Source organism: Dermacentor albipictus, chromosome 6, assembly GCF_038994185.2.
Source record: "Dermacentor albipictus isolate Rhodes 1998 colony chromosome 6, USDA_Dalb.pri_finalv2, whole genome shotgun sequence".
NCBI lineage: Eukaryota > Metazoa > Arthropoda > Arachnida > Ixodida > Ixodidae > Dermacentor > Dermacentor albipictus.
In genome coordinates this window covers 133,405,439-133,430,735 of record NC_091826.1, presented here as the reverse complement: position 1 = coordinate 133,430,735, position 25,297 = coordinate 133,405,439, and the positions used below count along the sequence as shown (strand labels likewise).

The following is a 25,297-nucleotide window of genomic DNA, read 5'->3' as shown; positions in this document are numbered from 1 at the left end:
GCGTAGGGTACAGCTTAAGTACAACATTCGCACTAGAATTTCAGTGAAGTGTTGAGTATTAAGCGATTACAAGTTACCCTCCCCCCAGCCATGCTTTTCCTCCTCAACTCGTTCGCCAAGCGATCAGGGCTAAGCTCCGCCTTCACTGGTTCTGCGTCACAATGCGACATCACGTCGTCCACTTCCAGTGGTTTTGGAGCCCGCTCACGCAAAACCTCTCCGCTAGCCACTTGGCCGTCGATCACCTGCGAGAGCTATCCAAGCAGCGTGCGTTGCAGTCGTTCTGTTGATGGTCATTTGCGTCGTGGACCCAGAGCTTGAGGAGCTGTTGCGCCAGATGAGCGAGGAGATGGGTTTTGACCCATATAGTGACACAAATTTTCGCAATCCGCTCCACGCTGACGACAGCAACAACAATTCGCCACCACCAGACTTGCCAAATTCCCCTGACGGCCCTGACGACGACAACGATCACCGGTAAACGTAAATACGGAAATTGACTTTATCTATTCGATACGTGTCTGTCTTCTCGGAGCTGTCTAGCTTGTAACAGGAGAAACAAAAAAACATTCAAGTTGTACAGTGTGCTCTTTTTACTATTCAAATCTTGGTGCTGATCGGATACCGATAGTCCGATGCGCTGCAGCCACTCCGCTCGTCTGCTGCCTTGCAGAGGGACACGATGTCGCCGCTTGACATATTTTCAGTTGCTACGTCTACAGCCCATAACGCAACAATGGTGACTCGTCGTGCTGGCGAAAAGACAGACCAACACTGACAGCGGAGCTCTCGTCAAAGACGAAGCACGTTGTAACAAGCAGACGACACTCCCTGTGTGCCGGAAGTGCTCAAGTATACTGAAAAATTGTTGTTGTGCATTCGTTTTATGTTACTTTCTTTTTATAAAAACAAATTAACTAACATTCCAACTATTATGAACATCAATTGTTTACCACAAAGTTGGAAAAATGGTCGATCATGCGCCCTGGGCAGCCAATCGGATAGCTCGCCCCACTGATGTCAATTGGGTGATTTACGTCAATATGGGTAGGGGCGGATTAAAATTCCGCCGATCAGTGTGCTGCGATCCGCAGCGACTTGCATTTTTAAAGCCTTATAATAAGTTACGCGTTTTATGCACAGCACTTAGATGCATCAATTAATCATCAGAAAGACCTACTCTAATGACTCAGCACGTTTGTAAAAAATCGTCAAAACGCTTTCAGGTCCCTTTAAAACTGATCTTTTTTCCCTGATAATTAGGGTTCCTTGCTCTAGTTAGTACAGGTGTGGTACCTAATTATACCAGAGTAAATACTGTGATTATGTGTCTGCGTTTGATTGGTTGATATTTGTTATTTACCATTTGTACATCTATTCATGCTCAAAAGTGTTGAATTTGCTGTCTGTCAAGAAAAAGGATGGAAGCATATTGCTGCGGTTTTCTGGAAACACATCAGTAGCACTTTGCCCTTCATGTGTCAGTAGTATGTTTTTTGTATAAACTGGAGTGTATGTACAGCATAACCTCGTTCACGCATTTTGGCGAAAAACGAGATAAAAAATGTACCACCTGAAGTCACAAAAAAATTTGCCGCTTGGTTGTAGTTGACATGCACGTAATGCGAAGCGTTGAGCAAATTGTAGCGCGCTGACATGAGGCTGAGCTGCCCAAGAGTCGCATTGTAGTTTTTGTTGCTTTGGTCAGCAGCAGCTTCGGGCAGGCACAAGAAGAACTAGGTTATTTATGTGCTACAGAATTTGCATTGCCGCCTTATCGAATAGGTAACTTAATATATGTCAGCTAAGTAAACTTAAATATTAGCTGTTTGTGCACAATGACAAAAAAAAAAAAATTGGAGGACATCTAATCTTCGCCTTTGAGCGGAATGCGATAGCATTCACAGATCCCCGACTGCTTCTCATGCCTCCCGACAACTGCAGCTTATGTAACTGTAATGCTTACCAGGAAATGCTGGCAACAAACGCTATGCACGAAGGCGAGCTTTCTGGTGGAAATGTGACCTCTTGCGTGGGCCGCGCATGCGAGGAAAGCGGGCTCTGTAGCCTCCAAGATTTGTGTGCGCAGCTGGCAGACGCTGTGGCTGGTCTCTGTGTGGTAGAAACATTGGAAAAGGGGCTTCTTTGAGCTTCTGCGTAACAGAATTGTGGTTTCTCATATATTCAGATTACTGTCGAATGCTATGATGTCTGTGGGTTGTGTGCAAGTCATACTTTGATTTTTGTGATGTACTTTGAGGAATTCAATCAGTAATTTCTTGTGCCACATGGAGAGTCTTGGGTATGCGGTGTTTGGCTTGTGTAATTCGGTACGATTTCTTTCCAAAATGACGCTGGATGCCGACGTCAGATTTTCTGCAGGACGGGACCCTTAATGCTATCGCGTTGAAGCTACTAGCATCAACAAAAGCCGATCAACATACAGCGGGTTCTGCTTGTGTAAAGTCTTCGATTATTTTATTTTGTTCGCTGTATTTAACTGGTGCATCTGGCATGTAACTAAATAGTGCTTTCTGAGAAAGCCTCTCCTTTGTGGCTTGATGCTACAGTCGAGCGAATGATAACTTTTTCCCTTTTGTGAACTTTCCTCCACCTTGCGGACTTCCATAGAACTGATTTGCCGTATCTTAATAGTGTTCTGCAAAGTCAAATAAAGGAGCACCTTTTCTTGCCTGTATTTAACTTGCATTGAGCTTGACAAACTGCTTCAGAATGTGTATCTGCAGTTATAAAGTGGACAGCTTGTGCTTCAAAGTGCCAGATGTTCTGCTTCCAGTGCTGCTCCAAAATTCACTTGGCCAGTTCCATCTTGGCTACAGGAAAGTTTAGCACATTTTGCACATTTAGCGAGCTGGTGCAGTGTGATGGCCTAATTAAAATATGTGGAGAAACGGAAAGCTTTCATTGTGGCGACTAGTTCAGTAGTTGGACGTGATGGCAGATGATTTAGAGCGCACTCTCACGTAGGATAAAGTTAAGCTGCAGTCTCACTCGACGTGTGGTGGTTGACAGATCTGTCCCGTTTACCGTTCGCCAAGGTGCTGCAAAAAGGTCACCCAAAGCGCAAGACCTCCGCGGTGCAGAAGCGGCACCAGCCCAACAAGGCTGCAGGGGCACCGGCCGGCACCGTCTCGAAGGCGTCGACACCGAAGGCAAAACAGAAGCCCCAGCCAGGCGACGCAGCACAGCAGCCACCATCCAGCTCCCATTTCACGTGAGTGTGGTGTGCAGGAGTAACGCGGCAACGGTAGCACGGGCACCGTGAAGTTGAATAGGGAAATGCAACTCCTTCGCAAAACAAGTAGAGCCGCCGACCGACGACGCTTACACAGAAGGGTCCATAAGAAATTTGCCGATTATTGGCCATCCAGAAACAATTAATTTCAGCTGTAAAAAAAAAAGAGTTCCTTGATTTTATTTTTATACGTTCCGTACAATATCAGTGACAGCTTCACGTCACCGGCACTTGGGGAAGCCCACGATACTTTGGCACCCGCTCTGCCACTGCAACCGATGGTGTCACCTGCAGTGGGACAGGATCGGCGGGCCCGTCTCCACACGGTCTGGCCACTGCAGCATCAAAACCTGTCGGCACCACATGAAAAAAGCTTAGCTTTAATTGTGGCTTTGAAAATCAGCTTCCTTATTTCTTTGTGGATTTTGATGAAAATTCGCACAAATATTTAGAACGCCTCCCTGATGCTTCCATAACAGTTTCAGAGCGATATCTTGCGAACATTTTATTGAATTTTATTGAGCAGAATTTTTTTCCCTCAAACTGTCTGGAGAGCCTGCGGACCTTAAAAAACGTGATAGAAGGCTTGTTAAGTATTGACTGCTTAGCTAAATGTGTGCTGGAGGCCGTGACATAGCTTTTTTTTTTCTTTTGCAACAAAATTTTTTGGATTGCCATTGTTTATGATACCTTCGCATTAAGCACACTTTTGGGGCAGACAAATAGCCATATCGTAAACTTACAAAGGGTCAAAATAAGAAAGCGAGATTGTCACGACCTGCACTGTAGCCCAAGGAACATGAAAAAAAAAAGAAAGAACGCAGTCGAAGTATGTTAAATGGTAACAAAAAAATCGGCTCCTAAAACTGAGCAGAAAGGCAAAAAAAGAAGACAGTTTTGACGAAAGAGCTCTCAAAGTTTCACCTTCTCTTCAGTTCTTTAAAAGGCACCAAATTTGTAGTTTTTCGGGTGTTTTGTAATGTAGGGCTTCTGGTACATGTGGCCTCTAGTGTGGTCTGCCTTCACCTCGCCCCCCCCCCCCCTTTTTTTTTGTATGGCATTCTTTGCTGCTACTATACAAAGAGCATGGTGCCTAGGTTTCAAACTGAGGTGCAGAACTCTGTGTGGCCATGAATATAGTTCCTGTGTTATGCCTGCAGGCTGCCTGATTGATAGCTGTCTCCAGTACAATCAGTGAAGCATTTTTTTCTTTTGGTAGATTTGACCATGTTACTGAATGGAGGCTCTGAGTGTCAGCAGCCCTCCAAGTCATCTTCACCTGACAATGGCTGTGTAACTTAGGATCAGATAGCCAGGGATAAGTAGCTGCTAGGTGCTTTGCAGAATTTTACTTTTGTATGATGCCTCAATCACTTCTGCAGCCAGGTGTCTGTGCCAGCCCAAGGGGCCTAGTGAACAGAGCTCATGATGAGGTTCTCTTTATGAAGGGGTAGTAGGATAGATATTGTTACGAGCTATCGTGACAATATGATAATAGAGTGAACGCGCAGTATGCTTGGCTATGGGTCCGAGGTGCTGACGCGTGAAATACCTAGCCGCGCAAGCCGAGGTGCCAACGCGCGAGATGCCTAAACATGGGCTCGACGAATCGACACTTGATGTACTTAGTCGCGCAGTCGGAGGCGCCGCTGCACAAAATGCTTAGCTGCAGGTCTGAGATGTCCACAAACATAGGGATTGGCCATGCGACTGCAGTGTCCACGTAGTGCCCGTTTTGACGCGTCGAGATTACGGCGAGTGGGGACTTCCAGGTTCGCGAGGTGCAAAGAGCCGAGCAGACGACGTGAGCGCCAAACCAATGGCGAACCGCGCTGGAGTCAAGTGGCGGTCATGGCCAATTGCAGACTCCTGCACGGCCTTAAATCATTTGCTTTTTTTGTGCTTGTTTCTGTATAGAGGAGACAGCTTAAAGGGCAAATTTGAAGATGGAGAAATGCACTTTCCAATGAGACCAAGGTGGCGGCGCTCAGTTGCGCCGTTTGAGATATTGTGGCTTGAGAAACACTGTTCTTTCTTGATTTCCACAAAATTTTTTGCCACCTTGGCTGATAAAACAAATTTTTAGAGCACTTCTATGTGGTTTATAGGGATTATGTTTCATAATCGGATAGAAAAAGAGTTATAGGAACTTAAATGTGATTTAAAAAAAGAATTATTCTTTGGCCATTTTTCGTGATGTGGAAGCCACGTCCCCTCTTAAGTTGCACGAATTCGAGGGTGGCAACGCATCGTTCTCATCTGCCATGATTTTTGTACTTTGCTACATTGCGTGCGTGTCGTGTCCCAGAAATCAAGCAAGGTCCCGTACGGCGATGGAAATTTCAATATCGTTTCTAGTATTGTTCTATGAATAAAATATTTGCCATTTTCGTGATTCAAAGTTCCCCAAGTGACAAGTGTTTCCGTGCTGACGGCAACATTAATTAGAATGTTTCTCTCACAATCTCACAAAACAAATGAAGCAAAAATATAATTTTTTGTTGCCGCGAGAGTGAAAGCTCTTTGTTCGTATACAAACACTACAATATGCCTAAATTGGGCATGTCGCAGATATAAAAAATTTCTTAATGCAAGTGTAAAGTACCACTAACATATATGCTTTCCACATTCCGGACGCTGGATTCCACTTGCTGCTATTTCCAGCTGGCTCTGTAAAATTGCCATCTGGAGTGGCTTAGTCCGGTTGAAAACCTGGCTGGAAAGACATTCCCTAGCTGTAAATTCACACCCCATTTTCATGGGGGATCCTACAGTCAAATTTCCAATCTCCTGGGGATAGAAAATATATACCGCATTTTCCTGTCTGCAAGTCGCACCTTTGTATAAGTTGCACCCCCGTTAAAATGACAGTATGTCAAAAAAAAAAAAAAAAAACATGTCGAAGTCGTGCTAGGGTAAAAGACGCACTCATTCATTCGGTTAGGGGTTTAAGAAAAACAGTGTCAGTTATGCCTGAAAGGCAAAGCATCGATTGCAACAGCAAATTGGTGGGCAACTGTAGGAAGTAAGGATAGTAGTTTTATGGGCCATATAAACACACAACATTCCCTTGCTAACTGAATTAGGAAGCACGGTGTCAGCATGCACAAGCAAAGATGAACACATCACACATGCTGGCAGCAGCAGCGAGCGAAGTGACCTTCGTGCTGTCTGTCGCTTGAACGCAGCAGCGGCAACAGCACAGCGCGCACACTGGTGTGAGCTGTCTGCAGATCCCTTTCAACATGTGGCGCACGTGAGTCGAAGCCTCCCGTGCTGCCTCCCCGCTTTCCTCCCTCTTGCACACGAGATTGAGCCACGATTGTCAGTCCCCCTTGCATCCACTCGTGAAATACGCAGCTGTTGCCAGAGCACGATCCTGTCCCATGAAGTGTAGTTGCTGTGCATGGCAGAAGGTGACTCGAGGTGGAGGGTCATTTGATGCCTGCTCTCAATACAAAGGGTGTGGCCATAGCATCCAATACGACTTTGACTGTACATAAGGTCAAACTGTCTTATACACCGACAAAAAAATAAGGACAACTGCAACTTACACGCTGAAAAATATGGTAGTCATATCTCGTTCGCCTGTTTGACACACTCCAACCAACAGGTATAAATTTTTTAAAGGGAGTTCTCAAATTCGTTTGTTATACCAATCGCATTGATTGGAACTTAAGTATTATTTGTCTTTTTTCCACACATCTTATGTGAAGGGCCTTGCAAGACATGGCCCAAGGAAAAGTGGCCAAAGAAGATGGAATAACAGCTGATTTAATCAAAAATGGAAGAGACATCATGCTTGAAAAGCTTGCGGCCCTTTATACGAAATGTCTCCCGACTTCAAATGTTTCAGAGAACTGGAAGAATAACAACATAATGCGAATCCACAAAAAGGGAGTCGTTAAAGAATTGAAAAATTATAGACCCATTAACTTACTTTCATTACTGTATTTATTTATTTATTTATTTCACTACTCTCAGGGCCAGAGGCATTACAGAGAGGAGGGCCATACAAAATCGGCGGCAGTTTTCTTAAATTTGTTGACGTAAGTGATGGCAGCCATGAAGGCAGGAAGGTGGTTCCAGTCATTTTCAGTTCGAGGAATAGATGAATTTATGTAAAGGCTAGTTCGGCATTGCGGTATTCCTCGTTGAAGTTGGGGTCACTGCGTGAAGATATATAAGATGGAGAGAGGAGTAACTTATCTTTGAGAATAGGGTTGGGATAATAAACACTGTGAAAAAGACATTAGCGAAAATATTTACGGCGCAAAGAAAGAACGGGAAGACCAAGTGCAGATTTCATTGCAGATACGCTCGCTATTCAGGAATAATTTGAAACAATAAAACGGGCGGCACGGTTTTGAACAGACTCTAAAGCATTAATGAAGGTCATCTAATTAGGATCCCAAATGCAGCAAGCATATTCTAGTTTAGGTCTGATTAACGTCCTATATAGATGAAGCTTAACGCTGCTGTTTGAGGCTATGAAATGGCACCGTAAGAATCCGAGCGTGCAATTAGCCTGGTTAGATATGTAGTTGACGTGCATTTTCCAGGACAGATTGTGTGTTAAGTGAATACCCAGGTATTTGTACGATGAGACAGATGACAACGGAGTGTTATTAAGAAGATAGCGAGGGGTGTATTCAGGAGGACGGCTGGAGATACGAAGGTGTTTGCACTTATTAGTGTTAAGTGTCATGAGCCATTCGCTGCACCATGAAGAAATTGCGTTCAAGTCCGATTGCAAACATGCTTCATCAGAGCGATAAGTAATTGAACGATAAAGCACACAGTCATCTGCAATAAGATTTATATGGGAGATAACATTATCAGGAAGATCATTAATGTAAATTTAAAACAGTAGAGGACCTAACACAGAACCTTGTGGTACTCCAGAACTTACGGAAACAAGAGGCGAGTCATAATCATTAGCTGAGACATATTGACTACGGTTGGAAAGATAACATTTAATCGAGCCTAATACCTAATCGTTAATATTAAGAGCACAGAGTTTAATTAATAATAGATCATGAGAAACAGTGTCAAACGCCTTAGCAAAGTCTAAATAAACGCAATCCACAATAACGTTAGCATCCATAGCGCGAAATAATTCGTTAGTGAAAGATAGGAGCTGTGTCGCACACGAAAAACATTTTCTGAAGCCATGTTCACATGAATTAAAAAAGTTGTTAGATTCAAGGAAGGTAATAAGATGAGAATAGATAATGTGCTAAAGAAGTTTACAGGGAACGCTGGTTAATGAAATGAGCCAATAGTTAATTATTGAAGCTTTACTACCTGATTTCTACAATGGAACCACCTTCCCCACCTTCCAATCAGGAGGGATGGTACAACTCTGTAATGACTGTTCAAAGATTTCACAAAGTATCAATGATGAGCAGGTCAATGTACTTTTCAAGAACTTCGTTGTGATGCCGTTGACGCCTGAACAAGATGAAATCTTCTGTTTTTCAATTAAACATGTCAAACCAACGGAACCAATGAGTATTGGATCCATGGGTAAAAAGTCAGATGTACAAGGATGAGGGAAAACATTCGGCAAGGTAGAAGAAAAGCACGAGGCAAAAAAAAAATCATTTAACACTCTGCAGCAATCGCCCTGGTGTATTGGAGCGTTGTGATCATCGCAAAGGTCTATTGTATTCGGCTTATTCCAGCTGACCACATTCCAAAATTTCCTCGGATTATCTCTAAGAAGGAGCGGGAGCGTGTGCTGGTAGGAATGTTGTTTTGCTTCATACGAAGTTTGTTTATAATCCGTCTTAGCGTTGGCGTAAGCGTGCCAGCGTTCGGCCGTTTGAGTTGCCTTGGCCCGCCGGAATAGTCTTTCTTTCTTGTTCAGTAGGCGCCGCAGACGCGCGTTAAACCACGGAGCATGAGAGTTGGATATAATGCGTTTCTGAGGGATGAATTCGTTAATTAGAAAATTGACTTTATCTTTGAATAAGGTCCAATTTTCATCAATGTTGTGCATGTGGATACTTGGAATGAAGTGAGTGACAAAATCCATTAGTTCGCGGTTTATAGATTCAAAGCCAGCGTTTTTATAGCCTCGGATAACTTTTGGCGTTTTGGTAGCGGGAACAGATTTGCGCAGTTCAAAATAAATGAGGCAATGATCACTCAAACCAGGTACATATCTTAAACATGAAACAAGCTGCTGTGTAGTAGTGAGAAGGAGGTCAAGAATGTTAGCACATTGATCAGTAGATCCTGTAGGCTGAAGGAGAAGTTGCTTAAAATGAAAATCCATACAGAGGTTGATGGAGAGAGAGCACTCAGATGAACGGTCAGATGAGGGAGGAGAGTCATGCCAGTTAATTGCTGGAAAATTAAAATCACCAAGAAGGAATAGTGTACGTGAGGGGAACCGGACAATTAACTCGTTTAGTACTTCATGTAAATCTGAATTAAATGTTAAGGGTGAACTGGGCGGGCGATAGCACACACAAAAAATAAAATCACGATATCCGAGAGTGACACGCATACACACGATTTCCAAACGAGTAGCAATATCTATAACACAACAACTCAAGCCGTCACGTACGGTGATCAACACTCCGCCACCAGTACGCATGGTACGATTGCAGCGGAAAAATTTGAAAACTCTTTCACATTCAAAGACTTCATAGTCTGCAATATCACTCGAGAGCCAAGTTTCAGTCAAGATAACAACGTCAGCTGAACACGAGTCAATGGCTGAGGACAGGTCATCACGTTTATTACGCACACTGCGCACAATGGAATAAAGGAAGGAAATTGGTTGAGCCACCGGGCGAGCAGATAGCTACAGCGATGAACTGCTAGCGGCGAACGAGGCATTCCCGATAGTATTCGTGGAAGCCGAAAAAGATGTGCCTTTGTTCTCGCTGGAACGACTTTCGGCAATATCTACTTCACAAACATGATCAGTGGATGAACAATAGACGTAGCACTTTTTCTTGAATATAATATTCACGAAGATAATTACCAACAGAATAAGGGTAACACTTCACTCAACCGAGGGAACAGGCTGGCTTTAGGAAGGGATTCTCTACAATGGATCACATCCACATTATCTAGCAGGTAATCGAGAAATCTGCAGAGTATAATCAACCTCTCTGTATGGCTTTCACAGATTAGGAAAAGGCATGTGATGCAGTAGAGATACCAGCAATCATAGAGGCATTGCGTAGTCAAGGAGTACAGACCACTTACGTAAATACCCTGGAAAATATCTACAGAGGTTCTCCAGCTACCGTAATTCTACACAAGAAAAGTAGTAAGATACCTGTAAAGAAAGGGGTCAGACAAGGAGACACAATCTCTCCAATACCATTCACTGCATGCTTGGGAGAAGTATTCAAGCTATTAAACTGGGTAGGCTTAGGGGTGAGACTCGATGGCAAATATTTCAGCAACCCTCGGTTTGCAGATGACATTGTTCTGTTCAGCAACACTGCAGACTAGTTACAACAAATGATTGAGGACCTGACCAGAGAGTGTAAGAGTGGGGCTGAAGATTAATATGGCAGAAGACTAAGGTAATCATGAATAGCCGGGCAGGGAACAAGAGCTCAGGATCGCCAGTCAGCCTCTAGAGTCTGTGAAGGAGTACGTTTACCTAGGTCAACTAATCACAGGGGACTCTGACCATGAGAAGGAAATTCGCAGAATAATAAAAATGGGTTGGAGCGCATACGGCAGACATTGTCTTCTCCTGACTGGAAGCTTACCATTATCTCTAAAAGGAAAAGTATACAATCATTGCATTTTACCGGTACCAACATATCCCCTTCAGTCATGAAATACAATCGACTGTCAATAAATGTGTGAAATTTTACATAATTTTATGCCAAGGTGCTGGAGACGCCATAGGGAGTCAAGGCGGGATAATAATGACTCTGTTCATCTTTTAGAGACCCATCATAACTACATAGAAATTAAATGTTCATTTATTTTACACTACCTTTCTTCAATGCCGTATTTACTCGCGTAATGATCGCACTTTTTTGTAAAAAAATAAAATTAGACGTAAATGCAGGGGTGCGATCATTACGCGGGTTAAATTTCCTATGAAAAGAAACATTTTCTTTTTGCATCCCGCATTTGCTGCAGGATGATAAGCAGGCGACCGCCGCTGTCAGTGCGGGACACCAAAACAGAAATGGCGGCTGGCAGAGCAAATCGAACGCGCTGAAGTCGATTATTTCTCTTCTCTTGACTACATTACGCGCATTGAAACAGTTTCTTCCGTATCAATAATGAATAATATAGTTAACATCAGCAAGCTTGCGACAATAACATAGCCACGTCAACTTTGAGGAGACAGAAACAGAGATAGGCGCGCTTAGCTGCCTGTGACATAGAAACAAATTGCGAGCATGCTGTGGGAACTGTGGCATTTGTTTTCACTGCTATCCTTATATGGCATGTTTCCACTAAAGGTGGGCAAATATCTTAGCTGCATTACAACCATCGGCATATGAATAGGGCACACTTCTAATGTATCAGTGTAAACGTGGCCACTACCGTTGCCGCTCGCAATTTGTTGCGTGCCCACGATTCAGATGAGAAGAATCGAAAGGTGGCCTTTATGTTGTTTTTGGCCAAAATCATTATAAAGCCTGCAAATAATAAAGTCTAGGCAAGTTTGGTTGTAGCATTTTTTTTTTTTAATGGAAGTGCGGGAAGTGATGAAAGGAATGAATTAGGGCATCTTAAGAATGTTGAGTGTGTGCAGACCGCTTGGTTTGTCTTCAAGAGTCGTTCGCGTAGCATTTGACAGATGGTAAGCGCGATCATCATTGGCTAGACTTGGCACACGACATATCGCTGCGGTAAGTTCTGGGTGCAGTCATTACACGGGAAAGAAAAAAAGTATAATTTTGACGACAAAATTCAGGGGTGCGATCATTATGCAAGTAAATACGGTATATATATAGAAATACCCACTCGAATTATAGGTACAGGTCCATTATTGGGTGTAAGTATTACAACAGTTGAAAATAAATCTTGCACAATTACTATCGAAATGCCTCACATCAAACGTCCTATCAAACACGGTAGTGCCCTCACCAAAGCGGTCATCTAAAACAGTCGTAAAGCAATACATTTCACTGAGAAGTAAAGTGGGTGCACTATATGGAAGCAGAAGGTTCAATTTACTCAAACCTTAATGTTCTTTGTTCATTTCTTGCAACCACTACACAATAATAGTAAAAATAAGTTGCGTACACAAATGTGTGCGCCGTGACTCAAGGGGATATAGGGCAGAGACTTGGAGACTGACAAAGAAGCTTGAGAACAAGTTAAGGACTGTGCAAAGAGGAACGGAATGAAAAATGTTAGGCGTAGCGTTAAGAGACAGGACGAGGGTGGTGTGTATCAGCGCAAACGGGTCTAGCCGATATTCAAGTAGATATTAAGAGTAAAACATGGAGGTGGGCAGGCAATGTAATGCATAGGATGGATAACTAGTGGGCCATTAGGGTTAAAGAATGAGTGCGAAGATAAGGGAAACACAGTCAAGGACGGCGGAAGAGTAGGTGGGGCGATGAAATTAAGAAATCCGCAGGTGCAAGTTAGAATTAGTTGTCGCAGGACAGGGGTAATTGGAGATCGCAGGCCTTCGTCCTGCAGTGGACAGAAAAATGGGCTACTGCCATCGCATGTGTGCGCGCCTGCGTGCGCATGCTTTTTTGAGTTTTCATTTGTGCCCTTAATGGAACCCGAGTCCCCAATACATTTTTCTATTGAAGCTGTTGAAAACTCTGAATGAACGCAAGTTGCTATCAGGCATCGATCGTCACTTACAGTGCATACATAGACGAGGGACAAAAAAGAACGACGAAGACAAGCGCTGACTTCCAACTGATTTTTATTTTGATAAACAAACGTTTGTATACTGAGACACCAAGACAAAAGCGCCACCTACAAAGCGTCAACCCGACATGAGTATGCGTTCAAAATTCATGACCTAAGATGAACGAGAGCGCATGTGCGACCTCAGAAAACCCAGTTCTTTGTCTGTTAATGCAATTGATGGCTTGCTGAGTCACCATCGGCAATCGCTGCTGCTTCAATGATAAGTCGGGTGCATTCATTAGAATGCCTAGCTAAGATAGTGGTTTCTTCAAAAGCGGGATACGATTGATACCATGGAATACCAACTAGCCCGTACCCAAACCTTGCTTCTGCTATCATGCGTTCTCCTTTCTCCCTCCCCACCTCTTTCTAATTGCAGAGAGATTAATTGAGTAGTTCCTGGTTTTGAAACCGAACAACTGGATTGGTTGCACGTACTTAAGTTGGCAGAGTATTTCCTGGTTCGGACTGTTGACTCCACTCCTCAACAGAACCACAGGACACGCACTGTTTGTTTTTGCTTGCACTACCCCAAACTTGAGTACCTGGTGTTGCTCATGCTTTCTAGTTTCCTGCTGTGCTGTTTGGCAATTCGAAGTGGAAAAAAAGAAGAAAGCATCCGAACGATGGAAGGGACTAGACTGTTGGGAAAATGGCTCTATTTTAATTTTTCCATCTGTATCGGCAGACTTGGAGCCTTGTCAAGCTTGCCATGCTTGATTGCATAGCGTAAATAAATCGTACGTAGCCACAGCTTTCCCACAGGCGGTGGCACGACGCACTGGATGCTTGGTGTACACGTGACCGGTTGGTTTGCCCACGCAGCGGTGGCATCGGGGCGGCGTTCCCGTGCAAGTGGTGTGGCCGGTCGTTCGACTCCCTGCGGGGCTTGCTGAAGCACGAGCAGGTGCACCAGTGGAAGCGGGCGGCCGCCAACCGGCCGCTCTTCAAGTGCTCCAGGTGCGGCAGCATCTACAAGTACCTCGGCGGGCTGGTGCGCCACAGGCTCGCCTGCGCCAAGGGAGCAGCCCCCAGGCAGCCGCCAAGGGAGAAGGCAGCTGCTAAAGGAGAAGGCGGCGACGGCACCAAGACGTTCGGGTACGTTCGCTGCCGGTGCACTGCGTACGATACTGCTTCAATGCAAAAGTGGGGGAAAAGCAGGCTGGTGAACAAGCAATTGGCACCTATGGCGTGGATACTGGGAACACTCGAGGAAAGATGTTGGTAGAATTCGTGGAAACGAATAAGCTGCAAATTATGAACACCTTCTTCAGGAAGCATTGGAACGAAAAGTGGACCTGGAAAAGCCCTTATGGTGAAACAAGAAATGAAACAGATATCGTACTTTTTGCTGATCCCAGCATAGTGCAAGATGTACAAGTGTTATGTAGGGTAAAGTGCAGTGATCATAGTTTGGTGAGGGCTAGCATTTACTTCACTTGCAAGAGAGAAAGAGTAAAACTGGTCAAGAAGAACCTGGCCAACCTAGATGCATAAGGGTAAAAGCAGACCAATTCAGGTTGGTACTTTTTAACAAATATACAGCTCTACAACAGAGAGATGAAGATGACACAGAGGTAATGAATGAAACCGTAACGAGGCTGGCTGCAGAGGCAGCAATTGAAGTGGGAGGTAAGGCACCAAGGCAACCAGTAGGTAAGCTCTCCCAAGTAACAAAGGACCTAAGAAAAAGCATGAGTGTCCAGCCAAAGAGATCAGATTTAATTTGCGGAACTGTCAGAACTGATCAACAAGGCGAAAATAAGTGATATTCGAAACTATTTCGTGAGAAAGACTGAGGAAGCTGTGAAAAATAGATGCAGCATGAAATTACGTAGTGAGAAGGAAACTTGGCATCGGACAAACCAAGGTGTATGCACTAAAAGATAAATAGGGTAATATCATTAGCAATCTCGAATGTAGAGTAAAAGCACCGGGAAGAATTTTATACTGACCTGTACAGTACCCAGAGGAGCCACGATACCTCAATTGAAAGCAGTAATGAACAGGCTGCAGAGACTCCTCCTATAACTAGCGATGAGATCAGAAGGGCCTTGCAAGACATGAAATGGGGAAAAGCAGCAGGAGAAGGTGAAATAACAGTCCATTTAATCAAAGAGGGAGGAGACATAATGCTTGGAAAACTGGCGGCTCTTTATACGATGTGTCTATCGACTGCAAGGGTCACAGAAAACTGGAAGAATGCAAACATTATAGTAATCCACAAAAAGGGGGATGTTAAAGAACTACAAAATTATAGGCCCATTAGCTTACTCCCAGTATTTTATAAAATATTTACCAAAATAATACCCAATAGGTAAGCACAACACCGGACCTTAGTCAACCAAGGGAGCAGGCTGGCTTCAGGAAGGGATACTCAACAATGGATCACACCCATGTCATTAATCAGGTTATCGAGAAATCCACAAAGTAGAATAAGCCTCTCCATATGGCTTTCATAGATTACGAAAAAGCATTTGGTTCAGTAGAGATATCAGCAGTCATGGAGGCATTACATAATGAAGGTGTACAGGCCCTTGTGTATAGAGCTTGGAAAATATCTACAGAGGTTCTGCAGCTACCTTAATCTCCACAAGAAAAGTAGTAAGATACCTATAAAGAAAGGGATCAGACAAGGAGAGACAATCTCCAATGCTATTCACTGCGTACTTGGGAGCAGTATTCAAGCTATTAAACTGGGTAGGCTTAGGAGTGAGACTCGATGGCGAATATTTCAGCAGCCTTTGATTTGCAGATTACATTGTCCTGTTCAGCAACACTGGGGATGAGTTGCAACAAATTATTGAGCACGTTAACAAAGAGAGTGTAAGAGTGGGGTTGAAGATTAATATGCAGAAGACAAAGATAATGATGAATAACTGGGCAAAGGAACAAGAATTCGGGATTGCCAGTCAGCCTCTAGAGTCTGTGAAGGAGTACGTTTACCTAGGTCAATTACTCACTAGGGACTCAGATCACGAGAAGGGAATTCCCGGAATAATAAAAATCGGTTGGAGCGCATACGGCAGACATTGCCTTCTCCTGACTGGAAGCTTACCATTATCGCTAAAAAGGAAAAAAGATGTGCAAGGTGTATAATCATTGCATTGTACCGGTGCTAACATATGGGGCAGAAACTAACATATGGAGTCTGACAAAGAAGCTCAAAAACAAGTTAAGGACCACGCAAAGAGTGATGAAATTAAGAATGTTAGGCATAACATTAAAAGAGACGGGAAGAGAGTGGTGTGGATCACATAGCAAACAGGGATAGCCGATATTCTAATTGACATTAGAGCTGGGCAGGTCGCGTAATGCGCAGATTAGGTAACTGTTGGAGCATTAGGATTACAGAATGGGTGCCAAGGGAAGGTAAGCGCAATCAAGGACAGCAGAAGACTAGGTGGAGTGATGAAATTAAGGAATTTGCAGGCGCTGGTTGGAATCGTTTGGCGCAGGACAGGAGCAATTGTACATCGCAGGGTGAGGCCTTTTTCTTGCAGTGGACATAAAATAGGCTGATGATGATGGTTACTGTAAAACGACATTAATTCAGATTTTTCGGGACTAAAAACTGTCCGAATTTACTGTCTGTCGAATGATCGAGGGTACCCAGAAAACAATTAGCAAATGCTTACTACGCCAACACGCCTTCATTTACTGAATGAATTGGCACATCGTGTTTCTATTTTGCACAAAAGCAGTGCAGAAGCTGCAGTTCTCGTCGTCTCGACTCGTTGGCTCTCACAGTGGTGATCGAGAAGTGGCGTCGCCGTGGAGTTCCCAGCCTGGCTTGCCACGACGTCAGATTGTGATGGTGGCTGCTCATGCATAGTCTTCGTTTTTATCGCTGAATGTGGACTACATGGTATGTCAAGAGCTGAAAGTCTGCACTTAGCTAATTTCAAAAATTTTTGCCAGCCCAAATATGAAAAAGTATTTTGAAATCTGTGACATCACGCTAGTGCTCATGTTTTGGCGCAAAATTTTATACGATGAACTGTGACCTTCATTTGCTGTTTTAAAAATCTACTTATTACTGCAAAATTGAAGAGAATGGAATTTCGGAAGAATAGGGCTTGCTGGATTTTCCGTTTAATGTTCCTTAGCTTTGTGCAGTCCACTGCTGCCATACGGATGTGCTGTGGTGAATTTTCTCCTCATGCTGATGAGGAAACGATTGTGTAAACCAAAGAGAATTCTCTCAACTGTATACTTCCTTTTTCTTTGTGTGCTTTCGTGGAAACTTTGCATCTGCTCCAACCATGGCAGTAGGGGCTCCACAAGCAGACTCTCCCTGCCCCCGTGGCTGCTTCAAAAACCCTGAAGGGCATCCCCACCACCGTCCAAACTAGCGGCAACAGAGCCTTGTCGCGTGTTTTTGCAGCATCAAGGCTGTTGCACTACAAAGGGGGCAACCAGATGGGGGCCTATGTTCAGCCTGCAGTGCTTGTGCAGTTCAAGAAATCCGTGGACTGCAGGGAGGACCACATGTTGTTGCACTGGGTGTCAAAAAGCCATGTGATGGACATCTAAGGGACAGTCTCGAAACATGTCTTGGGATTGGAGTGCGAAGAATGTGTGTGTATCAGGTTGACGGAAATGAGCGTGCTTGCATCCCATGAAAGAGGAATTGTATTTTTAATTTAAAAAGGAAAGTGGTGCGAGTATGTCGTGGCATCGCTCGATGGTGAAACACTGCAAACGATCGGCGTACAGTTGCGGGCAGGAGGAGTGCAGTGACCAAAGGTGCCGTGGTTTTTTTTTTTTCTGTACTTTTCCTTTTTTTTTCGGCTTTGCCTTGCAGTTGCAATCTGGAGCGCATACCTGTGTTTGCCCAATGTATTAAACCTTTTCAGGCTCCAAAGCTGCATTTAATACATTTTAATTCTTTTCGGATGCCAAATGTTCATTTGTGACTGTACCTTCACATAACCAAGAAGCTCCACAGGGAGAGTTGTGTTGCTTGTAGTCAATATTGTATGGCCTAAAATTCTATTATATGCTCTTCTGCTAAAATTTCCTTGCATGCGAGAGTCATTTCTTTCTTTTCCAACAAGCAGATGTTCAAAAGTGGTGCCACCTAGTGCAAATTCATGGAGTCGAGGTGAACTGAGCTATTATTAGACAGCAAATTATTAGACGACGACACAAAGGTTCGTAGTTTTATAGGCGGGATAAAGTGCTGTGAACATCCGCTTACTAATTACTGTATTTACTCGGAAATGGGTCGAGCACGAATATAGGTCAACCCGTATATATTGTGCTCCCCGAGAAATAAAAATTGATTGGAGACTAGGCTGGCCAATATCCTTTCTTCAGAAACAGAAAAATTGGAACGCGGCAATAAGCTCGACTCGGCCACCCCTAGTCGCTGCCACGAGCCACGCCAGAAATGTCGGGAAAGTTGTCCCTGTCGGATGCTTCACAGGCTTCCTTGGCATCCCAAACGACGTCCTCCTCGGTGCCATCGAGTGCGTTTGAAATGCAGCATTTCTTGAAGCCTGTCTTGATAATTTCCGATGGCAGGTCCACCTCTCCTTGACCCACATCATGACTTCGTCGAGGGGGTCCTTCTTGCTGCACCCCGTCACTGTCGTGGCGGCATTGTCCTTTGCTCTCTGTAGGACTTCGCAAGATGGTCCTTGAAAGGCCCATTGTCGGTGACATCCAATGGTTGCAGTTGACACGCCATACCACCAGGTATGACGACCAGGTTTGTGTCTGCCTTCTGTAGGGTCTCCTTGACGGTCGGGCAAATGTGGCCTCCAAACTAGACCAGCACGTTTGGAAGGTCCAAGCCGTTGCTTCGTCCAAGCCGTCTCGAACGATTATTTAACCATCGCCTCATTGGTGAATCCTTTTTCATTTGTGCGGATGACCGTCTTCTTGGGGAAGTGCTCTTTCCTTGAGGTGGTTTTCCAGTGAGACACGAGGTTCGGCGCCAGCTTCCGCCCATGTGCAGTGCAGCACAGCGCAACAGGGAATCGTGTGCACTCGCTCGTCGTGAACAGGCGCACGTCCTCTACTGTGACTGTTGTGCAACTGGCCATGTCGAGGTAGGCCGGTGTTTGGTCGGCGTTTCCAATCTGGCCAAGACGGCACGGCGAAACCTCGTTAAACTGTAGTTTGCTGGAGCTTGGAAAAAGTACCTGCTAAACGGTAGTACTGCTTAACCATCCTGAGATCGCCCAGTTACTTGTCAAAAACAGAACGTGGAGAGAGTGCGATGAAGGGGCAAAAACTTGCAGTATTTATTCACCTCGCGCGACAGAAGTGTTATTTTTGTTTGATGCCGCGGCTGCCTAGCAATGATGACAGCAGCCTCAGCCTTACTGAAGCTGCGAGCCAGCTTTTCAGCCAGCCCCCCTCTCTTGGCAAACACTCGCTAGGCGGCAAACACTCGCTTCCTCGTTGGCGATTCATACAGTGGAATCTCTATAAACGAAAATCTCTTAAACAAAGCTGCTGCTTAAACGGGACACCAACCTCATGATTGGTTGGTTTTGTATTCATACAACCCTTCAGCTTTGTCTCGCAGTAAATGGAACTCCTTATAAACGGAACCAATTTCCTTCTTCCCTTCGGGTTCCATTTAAAGAGAGTCCACTGCATTCTCTGTGCATGGGTGCCACTGCGCTGTAGAAGTCGCAGGGCACCTTTTTCATTGCGGGTTGCTATTCTCATCACGACGATTGCATTCGTGAGGCTCACGTAATGCGGAGCTTCCGCCACTGTTGGGCCCTAATCGCCCGCACTGTCGCTTTCGGTGTTGTCCTCCTCTATGTCTTTAGGCGACACTTTGGCAACAACAGAGGCAACACTAGCGAGAAGTTGGAACCCCGTCGCCGACATTGTGGTCGCAGCAGCACTGCCGAGCAACTTCTTCGCATTCCAAATGCCACGCACCGTAGCCAATAGCAGATGCCCGTCACGTGCCAGCGCCGACTTCGTGTCACATTCGATAGCACGAACAATGTCCAATTTTTCTTGTATGCTGAACACCTGCCGTTTTTTATCCGAGCTTTGGCACGACGCGAGTCCTAGCTTGCGCAACACCACAACATTTTCTGGCACGGCACCAAAATGATGTTGATGTGGCTTCACGTGCAAACGCACAGGGCACTTAGAGGCCGTTTTTCTGATCTCTGAGGATTGTTCTGCCAGGCCACCCAACGGGGACAGTGCACCGCCGTAATTGCGTGATGATAAGTGGAAACATTACGTGTTAATCGATCTGTACGCAATAAGTTGGTACAGTTTATGCAGATACAAAACACATTGTTTTAAATGGCCACTGATTCGGGGATTTGACTTTACTACATTTAAACCTAAACTACTGTTTAAGCGGTACGGTTTAATGAGGTTTTACTGTACCATGTTCACTCGAGTCTAACGGACACTTTTTTTCCAGATGAAATGGGTCCAAACATTGCGTGCGCATTAGAATTAGCACGACCCTAAATCTGCGGTACCGTATCGCCATCGGCATTTCTATATGGCCACCTTGTACGTGCCAACGTTTATAGATATACTTCCTTTAGTGTTACAACTTCTCTCCAGCCCTGCACGACCTGTTCCTAGGGAGGGCACTGCGTTATCACTTTTGGGCCAAGCGGGTGGCGCTGCTCTGCTGACTGGTGTGCGCGCTGGTTGTTTACCCTGCATCTTGTGCTGGAGCATGATTTCGTCTTCTCACTGTCCATGCCTCGTCACTGTCCGTGTGCACGTGGCCGGCTGTCGAGGTCTTTTGCATCTGGTACAAGTTCGGCGCTTATGGTGATGCGAGTACCTGCGATGCACGGGTCGTCGAGTGTTGATATCGTGTGCACGCTTTGGCCTGTAGGCCCACCTTTTTTCACCACTCCTGGTGCCACATTTACGTCGTGTGTAGAACTTCACAACAACATGTCAACATGTTTTGTGTCTGTTTCCACCAGCGGGTACAGGAAAGGTCCTACAGTTGACATGTACAATTGAATTTCGTTAATTTTAACAATCCTTATGCATACTTCCAGTTTATTCGAACTAACGCTGTGGTCCCGTTAAAGTTAGGTGTATTCCTGTGGGCGAAAACGCCCGGTAATATAAACGCATGAGCATTTCCGGTGGTTAATTCGAGCAGTCGCGCTCCGACAATGCTCTCGGCAGCACGCCAAATCGCACGGCAGCGCCCCTGACCAGCATTGCCCTGACCCCACCATAGAGGAAAAGCTTAGGAGAGACCCCTCAATGCCGCGCACGACGAAAAAAAAAGAAACCGTGGTGGAAATTCTACCTTCTCTTTCAGATGGCAAGGTCGGCGTTCGTGCGTTGCGCCATAATGCCTCAGCCACTCTAGCGACAAGGCGCGTGCGTGGGAGGGTGCGGTCCTGGGTCAATTTTTCACAGCTCGCCACGGCGGCAAGCAAACCACGAGCGGAGGAGACCAATGAGGGCGGCCCCTGCAGTGACGTAGCGCGGTAAACTGCTGTCGTGCGGAACTGCCCGACCGCTTCATTCGTACTCTCGTCTGGTTCAGCCGTATCGCTTGTTTTGCACTATCGTCTGCTCGCGTCGGCTCTCGCTCGCGCTTGTATTGTTGGCTTGATTTGGCCTCGTTTGCACCTGTTTTACAATGACGAGTCTAAATCGAAATGTCGCGATGGAAAGTTTGTTGGAGACAATGTTGGAGACAGTGCGCCATATCTTATTCTGTACGACAAGACAGACCCTAAATACAAACAAGGTCGCGAAGGTGACACCCAGTACCTCGTCCTCCTTGTGTTTTACACCAATATGATTATGATCAGTGGCAACGAGTTCATCATCTTGCCAAGACATAACTCGCGTTAACAACGAAGGATGAAGAACGTATACACGGCGCCGATCTGTCAGCAGACGAAAGAAAAAGGAAGCAAGGACGCAGAGGAAAGCAGCGGCGGAGTCTGGCCTCGATGCTTTCCTCCTAAATTCTCCTCGGCTGCGTGCGCTGCATATGGCACGCTTTTTCTCCTTGGCTATCGTGGATGGGGGACCTCGGCATTCGATGGAGGCACGTGATCTTAGGCCAGTTGTGCGCCCCCAGGGGTGTAGACAGTTTTGAAGAATGGTGATACAGCATTGAGAATGCCGAAGGTAATGTTGGTGAGGAGGTTGGTTTCTTAAAGGGATGCAAGAGGAAAGTATTAAGTCGAGCTAGATTGACAGAGTATTCGCCTAGAAGACGATCATCGTTTCTGGCATGCTAGTATATAATTTTTTGCCTAGGAAATTGCCATCGAAGTTCCCGCCGCTGCTTCTCAGTTTTAACCACCCAAGCCAAAGCAGAGGACTTGACATCCACTCCACATGACCGCCCTCTATACCGGTGTCATGTCTTTTGTAGACTCTTTATTTTTGTGGAATCTTTAACACAGCGGCAGTCAGGCCGCTACCCGCCGTGGTTGCTCAGTGGCTATGGTGTTGGGCTGCTGAGCACGAGGTCGCGGGATCGAATCCCGGCCACGGCGGCCGCATTTCGATGGGGGCGAAATGCGAAAACACCCGTGTGCTTAGATTTAGGTGCACGTTAAAGAACCCCAGGTGGTCGAAATTTCCGGAGTCCTCCACTACGGCGTGCCTCATAATCAGAAAGTGGTTTTGGCACGTAAAACCCCAAATATTATATATATAGTCAGGCCGCTGTGTTAAAGATCACAGGAATTCCAACTTCCCCAAAACTTGCGTGCGATACTGACACAAATAGGAGAGTCACTCTACCACTAGCCGCGCAGCGCCTATGTTGAACGCGATCTGCAATGGGGCAGAACCTAGGCGCTGTGTTCCCATTACTTAGTTCGCGTTGAAGCGAGAGGCAGCACAAAGGTCAAATTCCCTTGCTCCTGCTACTGCACTTCCTCACTCCAGCGTTTTGATAGCGGATTTCTGCAGTCGAGTGAGGTCTGTTCATGTTTGCTTGTGCGCACGTGAAATCATACACATTATTTAGTAAGCGAATATTTGGAAATTTATACAGCTGATAAAACTACTATCCTTACTTCGTATAGCTGTCTACTAATTTGCTATCAGAATCGATGCTTCGTCTTTTGGGTGAAACTGCAGCTTTTTTTTATTCATCACAACTTTATTGTATTGGGAGTAAATCGGTTTTTCCAAATGAAAATAAGTTGTATTTCTGTATGAAAGAATGAGGTGCGCGGTACTGTAAAGGGCTTTCTTTCTTTTGGTAATGGGAAAGGGGTGCATGTTACTATAGAGAGCATTTTTTTTTTTTTTTGTCATGGAAGACGGGTACACGTTACAATCCAGGGAGCGTTACGGTTGAGAATACGTCCGGTAATTCTTCCGATGCCGGAGCTTGACAACATAGCACTGGGACTCCACCAGCTGTTCTTCGTATTCTGCTGGAAAACGGCGACAGAAAGTTATTCTACGACGAAGGGGAGTCCATTGTGCCACTGAAGCTTTTGGACCGAGCCCCGACCCGCTTTAGATGTTGAGCTGCCGGCTCCATCTCGTTGCGCCAACTGCGGGGCTTTTGTCCGAGTGTCTCGCAGGGCACCCAAAGGCCCTTCGCACGCGAAGCCTCGGTTCTTCCTCGAGAGCGTCGTGCCTCCCGTTTGCTGGGCCGCAAAAAGTATGACGCCGTTCGTTGCATGCAAGAAGTTGGTCCCACCACTTTCTCCGACCCCCGGTGAGCTTTTCATTCACGTTGAACTTGCGCCAAGTGGCGCAGTTGTAGGAGTTCTCGACAAAAAGTCACTCAACTACACGACAGCAAATGCAAACTGTCACGCAGAAATGATAGCAAAATAACGACGCAGAGGAAAACCATAAACTAGTATGTTTTTGTGACCAGGAACCTTGTTGTGACTTATACATTGTGCTAGCGCTTTTCTGCCACAAGTTTCCTATTTTCATTATTTGTGTTATGTGCGACTACGGCCTTGACGTATAGTATTGACGTGTGTGCCAGGGTGTTTTGGTTTGCAGCCTTGGTCCTCGCGGCTCTGGCAGCGGCCCTGTTACACAGTGGAGCTCCGTTATCTCGGTACTTCTGCTAGCTTTTATCACGGAATACAGGTCGAGATTCTTTAGTCATGGATGTAGGTCGATAGCTAATTATGAGAAACATTTCCGGGAAAAAAGAATGCCAACCTATATTCGAATAAACGCGGTAAATAACGAGCATGGTGTAACACTCCCACGTATAGTAAACATAAACAGATCTGGCTCGACGACTGCGAACACTTGCTGCCACGCTGCTGGTGCAATGATGGGCCAAAAGGAGCAGGCGCTTCTTTAACACAGCTATAGCACTTGTGATTACAGGACCTCCAGCACTACAGGAAGAAGGTGCACATGTGGTGACCTCAGCCACATCATGCTAGAGGTGGATGCCAAGATGTTTGTACGATGGGGTATTGCAAATCATGGTATTAATACTGAAACACTGAGTGCGTGCATTTATGGCTAAATGGAATTAACTTGCATTTAGAGGTGTTAACGGACCAGTTTTGCACCAAATATAGCTTAGGTCAAGTTAATTTTGCAGAGTGGAACGGTTGTCGAAACATTTAGTAGTGCAGTAGATGATGCAGTCGTCAGTGGGCAACCTAATTGAGATTGATATGTTAGCGGGTAAGTCGTCAATGTAGTGAAGAGCGATGGACTGAGGACACTGCCTTGGCTGACACGGGATGTGATGACACAAAGGTTAGGCAAACAGTTGTTCTCTACCTTGACAATGCAGAAACTGGAAGCTAAAAAGCCAAGATAGTGTTAACGAATCTAAACAAAGGGCAGACGACTTGGAAATAAAATGGCAATAAGGTACAGTATCGAAAGCTTTAGAGGAGGCAGTCAGTTTGGTCATTAGCATTCATGTGAAAGTGAACGTCAGTTGTGAATTCCTATAACTGCGTGTCTGTCACGTAAGTAGCCTTTCCCGAAACCCTGCCAATAAGAGAAGAAAAGTTATTGGATTCAAGGTGACAATAGATATCGCAGTAGAACTCTGTGTTGCCGGTTGTGACGCTACCCTGTTGCCTAGGCAACCTGCAGAAGCAACCATGTAAAAGGGCAGGAAGTACTAAGAGTCCTCGGCAATCATAGATGCACTGCCAAGTTTGGTGGAAGTTATCTGCCATTTTCTCCTCTTGTTCGTGGGGCAGATAGGTGGTG

General features: G+C 45.3%; 1 protein-coding gene across 1 annotated transcript in view; it reads left to right on the top strand.

Annotated features, from left to right (window-relative positions):
* Positions 1–25,297, top strand: part of LOC139046760 (zinc finger protein 354A-like) — a 35,901-nt gene that overhangs the window by 7,863 nt on the left and 2,741 nt on the right. Inside the window, exons 2-3 of the mRNA XM_070521062.1 lie at positions 3,060–3,235; positions 13,958–14,230. Coding sequence (XP_070377163.1) covers positions 3,060–3,235; positions 13,958–14,230 — 449 coding nt within the window. The remainder of the gene's footprint in view (positions 1–3,059; positions 3,236–13,957; positions 14,231–25,297) is intronic.